Source organism: Marmota monax, unplaced genomic scaffold (genome assembly GCF_021218885.2).
Source record: "Marmota monax isolate L192 unplaced genomic scaffold, Marmota_monax_Labrador192_F-V1.1 WCK01_AAM20220418_F8-fsc02605, whole genome shotgun sequence".
NCBI lineage: Eukaryota > Metazoa > Chordata > Mammalia > Rodentia > Sciuridae > Marmota > Marmota monax.
Window position 1 is genome coordinate 1 of NW_026693759.1, and position 12,153 is coordinate 12,153.

Sequence of the window (12,153 nt, forward strand, 5' to 3'; positions counted from 1 at the left end):
CTGTGGTGAGCCGCTTCTGCCGTTTCTGCAGATTATGGTCGCCATTACAAGATGACGCTGGCTCCGCTGTGGTCTGTGACAAACAACTCCTTATCTGGGAGAGTTGGCACATGATTTTTCACCACCCTGTACATCACCCTGTGAGAAAGCTCCACACGGCAGCTTTGCATTGGGGCTTGGGATGCTTTATTAAGGCTGGGAGGGGCATCCAAGAGGAGAAGAAGAAATATCCAGGGCCTGAATAAACTGTTGAAAGAAGATTCCCGAGTTGCGTCTTCCTTGCGGGCAAGGGGTAGCGACAAGTGGTGCCGAGACCCGGGAACCAGAACTTTCAACAGTCAGGGGTGGTGCACCGGTTAGTCCCAGGTAAGTGGGATCCGCGATCAAAGCGGGGTTAGTCCCAGGTAAGTGGGATCCGCGATCAAAGCGGGGTTAGTCCCAGGTAAGTGGGATCCGCGACCAAAGCCGGGCAGCTCCTCTGTAAAGAGAGAGCATTACATTTTATTGCAGCTGCACTGTGTACTTTTGCTTCTACTTTCGCTTTTGTTTTCTGTGTTTCTTTTGTTGTTGTGTCATTTCGCTTTTGTTTTTTGTGCTTCTTTTGTTGTTGTGATGACAGGGACGCTCCCCTGTAAAAGGAAGAGAGTGGGGACTTTTGTACTTTCACTTTCTTTATAGCTCTAAAAACATTATGGGCGTTGCTTCTTCAAGCCCAATTTTGTTGGCCCTAGATGGGTTGTTACATTCAAAAGGACTTAAGATAAAGCAGAGTACTTTGCAGATGTTTTTAAGAGAAGCTGATATCGCGGCTCCTTGGTTTGCTTTTTCAGGGAGTCTTACGGTTCCCAGCTGGGACAAATTAGGGAAAGATCTAGATTTCGCTCATGAGCAAGGTACCTTGCAGGGTGGCATTATACTACTTTGGAAGTTAGTTAGAGGATGTATAACAGATGGTAAATGCCAGGAAGCTGTGAGTGAGGGTCAAGCTATTCTTGAGCAACTGCATGAGGAAAAATCTGAAGGATCATGTAGTGAAGTGGCAGAGAGTATTAAAAGTAACAGTAGTGAGAAGGCAAAAGAGCCTGAAGATAAAAATAGGAGAAGGCTCTACCCAGACTTGACCGAATTAAAAACGCCTGAGAACACAAGCGACTCAGAGAGTTCTGAGGACCTTGATATATTGTTACAACAACTACATAAGATAAAAATGAAAAAGAAGAAAAAGGAGACACAGGGCACACAGGCCTACTGTAAGAAGGGGAAGGGAGTTAACATCGGTCAACAAAACTCTGAGGAGGAGGAGGTAGAATATCTAGAAGAAGATATGGTGCCGATTGCCCCACCTCCGTATGTGGGGGGGAGCCAAGGTTCCGGGAGATCTTTTCATGCACAAGTTTGGAGGACAGTTAATACAGATATGGGACTTGCATACCCTGTATTTCAGGACAATAACAGGGGAAGATATCATGAGCCTTTAGACTTTAAGATAATTAAAACCTTGGCAGAATCTGTCCGCACTTATGGCATAGATGCCGCTTTCACTCTCACTCAGGTGGAGGGACTTACTAGATTTTGCATGACTCCCTCAGATTGGGCTAGTCTAGTCCGCGCTTGTGTTTCCCCAGGGAAATATTAGGAGTCCAAAGTTGGCTGTTTAATGTTTCTGGAAGTACCCAAGACTCGGAGCGAGGTAGGAGGCTTAAAATTTCTGCAAATAATTCACAGTTATCTAATGCTACATTACCCTCCGCAGCAGTCCATCTCCAATCTCCGTTCCTGTTTCTTTTGGCTAATGTTACATTACAGGGGATGCTTAATTGTTCTAATATTACCTGTTATTTGTCTGAGTGTTGGAATGGATCCTGGCCTATGGCAATGGTTATGAAATTTCCAACCTTTGTCCCGATCCCGGTTACTGCAGATCCAGAGTCTTTTCCTATTGTTGAACTGATTAGAGCCCGTAGAGATTTTGGAATTACGGCAGCTATAGTGACAGCTGTGGCGGTGTCTGCTGCTGCAGCAGTTATAGCTGGAGTAGCCATGGCCAGCCAGGTACAAACTGCTGCCACTATTAATCAGGTTATTCAACAAACATCCACCATACTTGAATCTCAAAGTAGAATTAATCAACACATTTTATCTGGGATTCTGGCTGCTAATCAAAGGATAGATCTGCTTCAAGCTCAAGTTGAGGAATTGTCTGACCTAGTACATTTGGGTTGTGTTGATCAACGTGCACATTTATGTATAACCTCTGTCAGATTTTATGATTCCAGAAATGCCTCCCACATCATCGGGGAGTATCCATCCGGAACCTGGTCCATGGAAGCAGAAAACATGATCCAGTCTCAACTAACCCAGATAGCTGTCTTGAACAGTACCCGTGTCGATCCCGTGACTTTGGGTCAATTCACTGATTGGATATCTTCTGCTTTTTCCTTCTTCAAAGAGTGGGTGGGAGTAGGCATTTTTGGTGCAATGTGTTGCTTCAGTGTTGTGCTTTGTTTGTGGCTTCTCTGTCGCCTTAAAACTCGCCATGCACAAGAAAAGGCTATGATCATACAAGCTCTTGCAGCTTTAGAAAATGGCAACTCGCCTCAAGTCTGGCTTGCGCATCTTAAGCAGTAAACCTTTGTCATGGTCGTTACACCCCAAGTTATTATAACATTGCACTGGGATCGACATGACTTTCCTTGTTATTCTCTTAGTGTTGGAAAGCCCTTGCACTCTGCCGGTATTACTGCCATTGCACGCAGATGGGTTTCCACACTAGTGCTTTTCTATCGCCTTAAAGTCCGTGCCTTTCTTTCAGGGTGCTGTCAACTTGTTTGTCATTATAAACAGCCACAGTTCAGCCTCAGCTATCCCCCTTCGTCCACCATCGTCACGATATAGGATGCGAGGCAAGGCACTGCACTTGAGTGATCCTTGACGTGGACCTCAAGGAGAGCATGTCCTATTGCATGCGGGTTAGACGCGTCCACGCCCCGCCCCACGAAAAAAGGCGTCGGCTGATATGGCTTCAGATCTGGGGAAGGCGCCTCCTTAGGACTGAGTCATACTATGCAGCCACTTCTGCACAGTGGGATAGGACCTCTACTCTCGCCTGTATTGTTTTAAGAAAACAGAAAAGGGGGAACTGTGGTGAGCCGCTTCTGCCGTTTCTGCAGATTATGGTCGCCATTACAAGATGACGCTGGCTCCGCTGTGGTCTGTGACAAACAACTCCTTATCTGGGAGAGTTGGCACATGATTTTTCACCACCCTGTACATCACCCTGTGAGAAAGCTCCACACGGCAGCTTTGCATTGGGGCTTGGGATGCTTTATTAAGGCTGGGAGGGGCATCCAAGAGGAGAAGAAGAAATATCCAGGGCCTGAATAAACTGTTGAAAGAAGATTCCCGAGTTGCGTCTTCCTTGCGGGCAAGGGGTCGCGACATGTTTCAAATACCTGAAAATGTAGAAATGGTTTTGGAACTAAGTACCAATTAGAAGCTATAACAACTTTGAAATGAATGTTGGAAAAAATCTGGGATGTCATGAGGAGAGCGTTAAAGGCAATTCTTGTAAGTCTCAGAAGGAGAGCTGTGAGATAGCCACATTCTCCTTAGAGATTTCTTAAGTAGGTCATGAGCAGAATGTGAAGAAGGCTATTCTGATATATCTTAGATGATACAGATGAATAAGGTATTAGAACCTGGAGGAAAGGCCACTCTTGTTAAAATGGCAAAGATTTTATTGAATTATTTCCATGTCCTAGTATTTCATGGAAGGTAGACCTTCAGCGTGATGAACTAGGATATATTGTATAAGAACGCTACAAGCAGCAAAGTGTCTGTGATACTGCATACGTTCTCTTAACTGCATATAGCAAAATGTGGGAAGAGACAAAGGATTGAAGGACAGCTTTCATATATAAGCTCTTCAAATCATAATGGTTTTACATCATAATAAATGGATGGAATACATCTAATTTTCTAAACATCATAGTTTAACCTAGTCTACCTCAAACATACTCAGAATATTTATTTCAGACTGTAGTTGTCAAAAATCATCTAACATAAGCCCTATTTTTAATCAGCTTTTTTCACTGCTGTGACTAAATGATCTAACCAGAACAACTGTAGAGGAGGAAAAGTTTACTTGGAAGCTTATGGTTTCAGAGGTCTCAGTCCACAGATAGGCAGGTCCATTCCTTGGGGCTCAAGGTGAGGCTGAACATCATGGTGGAAGATGATGGCAGAGTCAAGTAACTCACATGGTGATTAGAAAACACAGAGAGAGACTCCACTAGCCAGATACAAAATATATATCCCATAGCCATGATTTCAATGAACTACTTTCTCCAGCCACACCCCACCTGCCTCCAGTTATCACTCAGTACATCCCATCAGAGATTAATTCAATGATTAGGTTAAGGCTATAACTCATTTCTCCTCCAAACCATCTTTCATTGACTTACAGGTGAGCTTTTGCAGGACACCACATCTAAACCATAACATGAAGTATTGAACATCTCAGGGATTCATTGGATTCTTGTATCTTCAAAAAAATGGCAATTTTTTACATTTCTTAATATTTGTTGTTGATGCTCATGATTGCATAACTAACTGGGAACTACAGATTACTGCCACAACTGCCAATCAGTAGCGGGGGGAAATATCAAAATTTGAAATATAGTTTCTGCTGAATATGTATAACTCTTTTCACCATCATAAAATTTTTTAAAAAAATAAGTAGAACCTTCAGTTATGGTTTGAAAAGGAGGTACCTCCCAAGCATCTGTGTTAATGCAGAAATATCTGGAGGTGAAATGATTGGATAGAGAAAGTTATAACCTAATCAGTCCATCCTAGTGTAAATGAACTGACTGAGGGTATCTATAGGCAAGTGGGGTATGTTTGGAAGATGGAGGTCAGTGGGGGCCCATGCCCTGAAATTGTGCATCTTCCTGATGGCTCTTCTCCCTTCCCCAACCTCTGATTTCTGGCTGCCACAGGTAAGCAGCTTTTCTCCACCATGCTCTTCAGTCATCATATTCCGCCTCATCTTGGGCCCATAGCAATGCAATCAACCATCTAGAGACTGAGACCTCTGAAACAATGAATCCCAAATAAGCATTTTCTCCTCTAAGTGGTTCTTGTTTTGGACATATTGATGCAAAACTGATAAAACACCATTATAAGTTGTGGTCCAACTATAATTTAAAAGGAAGCAATTTTGGAAAAATATTTGGAAAATTCTCAATTCTCTCTGGTCATGTAAGGAATTAAAAAGTGTGTTTAGGAGAGAAAACTAAGGCTATGATCAGGTAACCATTTGATAAGATTTATATGGACAGAAGAAAGTCAGCTGCTATTCATCTAGACAATATACGAATGACCCTAACAGCATTTTAGAGGTCTTCAAATCTGCCATACTCTTAATAGAGTCAGAGTTCCAGGGCCAATGGATGGAACAATTTAGAGGCAGGGAATTGAAGGCATTTGTGGAGCCTTGGAGCTGCCTGGGCATGGCCACTTCATGTCTGCTTTTCACATTCAAGTGCAGCAGTTCTGGGCTGCCCAACTGTGGCTCAGGCAGGGAAAGGCAGTGCTCAGGTCATCACTCCAGAGGCACAAGTTATAAACTTTGGTGCTTGTTGAAACCTAACCCCTCAATGCAACAGTATTGGGAGACGTGGCTTTGGGAGGTGAGTGAGTCATGAAGTCATGAGGGTAAACCATCATGAATGGAAATATATGCCTTTTGCGACAGGGATTCACAGACATTTTACCACTTTTTGGCCAACTGCCTTCAGCTATGAGAATACATAATTTTCCTTCCTTCCGGATGGCATTCAAGGCACTCTGTTGGAAGTGGAGACCAGAATCTCATAAGGTACTAAACCGAACAGTGACTTAATAAGACTTCCCAGCCTCTAGAACTGTTGGAAGTAAATTTGTATTCTTTATTAATTCCCTATTGTGTAGTACTTTGTTGTAGTAACAAAAAGAGACTAAGGCAGAAATGCAGAACATGATTCTTTTAGTTAAAGCAGAAACATCTATCCATGTGCCCAGGATGATAAATTTAAAAGACACAGATAAAGCTGGGCACAGAAGACCATGCCTATAATCTCAGCTACTTTGAAGGTTGAGGCAGGATGATGCAATTTTGAGGCCCGGCTAGGCACTTAACAAGGCCCTATCTTAAAATTAAAATTAAATAGAAAGGTGAATATAGCTTAGTGGTTAAGAACCATTGTACTGAATCCCCTATACTAAAATAAATAATTAAATAAATAAATGGCATCTATCAAAACATATCACAACTTTCAGAACTATTTATTTTTTTTATTTGTTTTAATTAGTTACACATGACAGTACAATGCTTTGACATATCATACATTTGAATCACATGATACAATAAAAGAACAAGTGTTGTTTTTTTTTTTTTTGTTTTGTTTTGTTTTTTGTTGTTTTTATGGTGCTGGGGATTGAACCCAGGGCCTTGTGCATGCAAGGCAAGCACTCTACCAACTGAGCTATATCCCCAGCCCCAGAACTATATAAAAACTACAAAATAGTCCTGATAGAATCATATTTAGGGTTCTAATTGTTTAAATGCTTTGTGTACTTTCAGTGTAATCTTTCTGAAACAATTAATGAAAAAAGAATTCAATGAAATCAAAAAGCCAGTATCATTCTAAACAGAGGAAAAACTGAAGGCACTCCCTCTAAAATCTGGAACAAGACAGGGATGCCCTCTCTCACCACTTCTATTCAACATAGTTCTTGAAACACTGGCCAGAGCAATTAGACAGATGAAAGAAATTAAAGGAATAACTATAGGAAAAGAAGAACTTAAACTAGCACTATTTGCTGATGATATGATTCTATACCTATAAGACCTAAAAAAACTCTACCAAGAAACTTCTAGAACAAGTAAATGAATTCAGCAAAGTGGCAGGAAATAAAAATTTCTTTGAGTAAAATATGTGAGTCTAAGTGGAGAAGAAAATTACATATATTATAGCAAACTTGTAAGTGATGAAATACTTTGAGAAATATAAAATTATAAAATACATAATCTAGTAATCTACATTCCATAAATAAATATAAAGATAGAAAGATAACTTGGAAAGAGCTACTATCCACGTGGGGTAAGGAAAATGCAATGAACAACAACTTTGTTGTGAAACAATGCACTGTGTAGGCCCATTGAGACTCAGCAACAGGCTAGTTCATACTGTCCTGGGCTTTATGTCAGGACCTAAGAACTGACAACTAAACTTCTCCCCAGGGTCAGCTCAACCCCTTAGAGTTCCAAACTCTAAGCTAAGATCATAGTTCAGGATTCCAGGCCAGTGCTGATGGCCCCATATTCCAGTTCTGTCCCAATTCTAGACTAGTATTTAGGTTTCAATCAGACTGGCCTTGTAATGCCAGAATTCAAAGGCAGGTTGTTTCTCATGGCCTCACACTGCCCCTATATTCTCAGATTTCACACCCACTCTGATGTCAGATAATCTTCTATGGAAAAAAAAAATCTCCAAAGTAGGTTCCATGAATATAGGCTCACAAACACAATGGACAGGCTCACCTCCACAGACCTCAGTACCAGCCTAACCCCATCAGTCTAGGATCAGTTCTATACTAGAAGACCCTAGCTCTAAGCTAACCACAATGGATCCTGGCTTCAGACTGAAAACTGCGGCCAAAGTTTCCAGGATTCAGGCCTCCCTCAGGACTCAGGATACAGACCCATTCATATGAAAACCCAGAAAAAAATGCCTACCCAAGGACTCGAGAAGAAAGTCTGCCTTTGAATTTCATCAGATAGCCCACTAATACTTTCTGGATTGCCTCATTAGTGAAAGGATTTCCCCGACAAATCTAGTCTGTAAAGACTAGAATTGCTGCTTATTTCTTCAAAATGCATACAAAAAAAAATGTACAAAAATCAATTGATTTCTGAAAGCATCATAAAAAATCATGAAAATATAAAACAATCAATACAGCAAAATAAAATTCCATAACTAACCTTAAAAATGCAAAATTATACTGTCTTCCTGCCAACGAATTTAAAATAACTGTATAAAAATTGCTCATTGAGTTATAAGAGGAAAAAATAGACAGAAATCAAGAAAACAAAACATGAAGAAAATTAGAATTTCAACATAGAAAAAGAAACCATATAAAACAATCACATGCTAGTAACTTAGGAAGTTAAGGCAAGAAAATCACAAGTTCAAGACAAGGCCAGTCCCACCAAGTTAGTGAGATCTTAAGTAACTTAGTAAAGCACTGTCTCAAAATAAAAAATAAAAAAGGATTGATATTACTTAGTGGTTAAAGTGTCCTCGGGTTCAATTCCCAGTACTAAACCAATCAATCAATCAGAAATCCTAGAGCAAAAGATCACAATGATGGAGCTGAAAAATTCGATAGAGAGCTTTAGTAGCTGACTTGATCAGTCACAAGAATTGATGATCACAAAAAATAGGCAGATTTCCTAGATAGCAGACAAAATATAAAAAAGAAAGAGTGAAGAACACCTGTGATAAGTATGAGACTTCAGCAAAAAAAACCAATATGTGTATTATCAGAGCCTAAGAAGGAACAGAGAAACAGAGAAAGGTGGAAAGCTTATTTAAAGAAATAATGACAGAAGCATTCTGAAATCTGGAATGAAAAATGAACATCAAAATTCATGAATCTCAAAGTACTCCAAATAGATTAAATACAAATAAATTTTCATTAAGACACATTATAATCACATTCTTAAATGTCAAATATGTGCATGCACACAAGAGAGGGGTGGGGTGAAGGAATTATTAAAGTGACCAAAGAGAAAAGAATCTCATTAAATAAAAAAAACTATCATTTGACTTTCAGTGGATGCTTTTAACACTTAGAATGAGATGATATATTTAAAACAATCAAAAAATTGTCAACTAAAAATAAAAAGTAAAAAGGCTGTCCTTAAGAAAAGAAGGAGGAGAGGCAGAGCCGCCCCCACCCCCCGCGCCTGCCAGGTAGGCGGAACTGTGACCATCGACAGAAAAGGCCCAGTGGACCGCAGAGGGGCAGACCTGCCAACCACACCTACAAGGTAGGCGGGCCTGCGACCCACCGGCAGAATTGGTGCAGCAGCCTGCTGAGAGGTAGAGCCGCCCCCTCCCCCCGCGCCTGCAAGGTAGACGGAACTGTGACCACCCACAGAACAGGCCCAGCGGCCTGCTGAGGTGCAGAGCCGCCCCCTACCCCACAACCCCCCCTCACCTGCCAGGTAGGCGGAACTGTGACCACCCACAGAAAAGGCCCAGTGGCCCGCGGAGGGGCAGAGCTGCCAACCACTCCTGCAAGGTAGGAGGGCCAGCGACCCACCAGCAGAACAGGAGCAGCGGCCTGCTGAGAGGCAGAGCCGCCCCCTCCCCCCGCACCTGCAAGGTAGACGGAACTGTGACCACCCACAGAACAGGCCCAGCAGCCTGCTGAGGGGCAGAGCCCCCCCCCCCCCCGTGCCTGCAAGGTAGGTGTAACTGTGACCACCAACAGAAGAGGCCAGACCTGCAACCGACAGACAGAACAGGCCCAGTGGCCTGAGGAAGGGTAGAGCCGCCCCCCCCCCCGCGCCTGCAAGAGGGAATGCCTTCAATTTTTCTCCATTCAGAATGATGCTAGCCTGAGGCTTAGCATAGATTGCTTTTACAATATTGAGGTATGTTCCTGTTATCCCTAGTTTTTCTAGAGTTTTGACATAAAGGGATGCTGTACTTTGTTGAATGCTTTTTCCGCATCTATTGAGATGATCATATGGTTCTTATTTTTAAGTCTATTGATGTGGTGAATAACGTTTATTGATTTCCGTATATTGAACCAGCCTTGCATCCCAGGGATGAATCCTACTTGATCATGGTGCACAATTTTTTTGATATGTTTTTGTATCCAATTCGCCAGAATTTTATTGAGGATTTTTGCATCTAGGTTCATTAGAGATATTGGTCTGTAGTTTTCTTTCTTTGAAGTGTCTTTGTCTGGTTTAGGTATCAGGGTGATGTTGGCCTCGTAGAATGAATTTGGAAGTTCTCCCTCTTTTTCTATTTCCTGAAGTAGCTTGAAAAGTATTGGTATTAGTTCCTCTTTAAAAGTTTTGTAAAACTCTGCTGTATACCCATCCGGTCCTGGGCTTTTCTTCGTTGGTAGTCTTTTGATGGTTTCTTCTATTTCCTCAATTGATATTGGTCTGTTTAGGTTGTCTATATCCTCCTGACTCAATCTGGGCAGATCATATGACTTAAGAAATTTATCGATGCCTTCACTATCTTCTAATTTATTGGAGTATAAGGATTCAAAATAGTTTTTGATTATCTTCTGTTTTTCTGAAGTGTCTGTTGTGATATTGCCTTTTTCATCCCGTATGTTAGTAATTTGAGTTCTCTCTCTTCTTCTCTTTGCTAGCATGGCTAAGGGTCTGTCGATTTTGTTTATTTTTTCAAAGAACCAACTTTTAGTTTTGTCAATTTTTTCAATTGTTTCTTTTGTTTCGACTTCATTAATTTCAGCTCTGATTTTCATTATTTCTTGCCTTCTACTTCTTCTGCTGTTGTTTTGCTCTTCTTTTTCTAGGATTTTGAGATGAAGTATGAGATCATTTATTTGTTGTTTTTTTTCTTTTTTAAAGAAATGAACTCCATGCAATGAAGAGTTTGTTTGATGAACATAGCTGCACCATTGTTAGGGGCATATATATTTATGATTGTTATGTCTTGTTGGTGTATGGTTCCCTTGAGCAGTATGTAGTGTCCCTCTTTATCTTTTGATTAACTTGGGCTTGAAATCTATTTTATTTGATATGAGTATGGACACACCTGCTTGTTTCTGAAGTCCATATGAGTGATATGATTTTTCCCAACCTTTCACCTTCAGCCTATGTATGTCTTTTCCTATCAAATGCATCTCCTGTAGGCAGCATATTGTTGGGTCTTGTTTTGTGATCCATTCTACTAGCCTGTGTCTCTTAATTGGTGAGTTTAAGCCATTAACATTTAGGGTTATTATTTAGATATGGGTTGTTCTTCCAGCCATATTTATTTATTTATGTTACTAAACATGGTTTGTTTTCCTCTTTGATTATTTTTCCCCCCTTTACTGTCCTACCTCCCATTGTTGGTTTTCATTGTTATTTTCCATTTCCTCTTCCTGTAATGTTTTGCCAAGGATATTTTGAAGAGATGGTTTTCTAGCTGCAAATTCTTTTAACTTTTGTTTATCGTGGAAGGTTTTAATTTAATCTTCCATCCTGAAGCTTAATTTCGCTGGAAACACAATTCTTGGTTGGAACCCATTTTCTTTCAGTGTTTGAAATATGTTATTCCAGGATCTTCTAGCTTTCAGAGTCTGTTTTGAAAGATCAGCTGTTATCCTGATTGGCTTACCCCTAAATGTAATCTGCTTCCTTTCTCTTGTAGCTTTTAAAATTCTCTCCTTATTCTGTATGTTGGGCATCTTCATTTTAATGTGTCTAGGTGTGGATCTCTTATGATTTTGCACATTCGGCGTCCTGTAGGCTTCTAGGATTTGGGATTCTGTCTCATTCTTCAAGTCTGGGAAGTTTTCTCGTATTATTTCATTGAATAGATTGCTCATTCCTTTGGTTTGAAACTCTGTCCCTTCCTGTATCCCAATGACTCTTAAATTTGGTCTCTTGATGTTATCCCATATTTCTTGGATGTTCTGCTCATGGTTTCTTAACAGTCTTGCTGAGCTGTCTATGTTCTTTTCAAGTTGAAATACTTTATCTTCATTGTCTGATGTTCTATCTTCTAAGTGTTCTACTCTGCTGGTAGTATTCTCAATTGAGTTTTTAAGTTGGTTTATTGCTTCCTGCATTTCTAGGATTTCTGTTTGTTTGTTTTTTATAACCTCTATCTCCCTGTATAGTTGATCTTTTGCTTCTTGGATTTGTTTATGTAATTCATTGTTGAAGTGTCTTTCATTGTCTGATTTTGCTGTCTGATGTCTTCCTTGAGACTCCAGATCATCTGAAGCATGTATATCCTGAATTCTTTATCTGACATTCCATCTGCTGCACCTATTACCTCTTCTAACGTTGAGTTGACCTGCATTGCTTGTGGTCCTTTCTTTCCTTGTCTCTTCATACTGTTA

The 12,153-nt window shown here is 40.7% G+C and overlaps 1 protein-coding gene across 1 annotated transcript; it reads left to right on the plus strand.

The window, feature by feature from the left end:
* Positions 1-243: 243 nt before the first annotated feature.
* Positions 244-1,636, plus strand: LOC131424799 (uncharacterized). Its single transcript, XM_058584436.1, has 2 exons — positions 244-366; positions 405-1,636. Exon 2 carries the CDS (start codon positions 692-694, stop codon positions 1,634-1,636), a length of 945 nt encoding a protein of 314 aa, XP_058440419.1. The 5' UTR covers positions 244-366; positions 405-691.
* Positions 1,637-12,153: the final 10,517 nt, after the last annotated feature.

Coding starts and splice junctions, on each gene's coding strand:
- LOC131424799 (XM_058584436.1), top strand. CDS start 692: ATGGGCGTTGCTTCTTCAAGCCCAATTTTGTTGGCCCTAGATGGGTTG.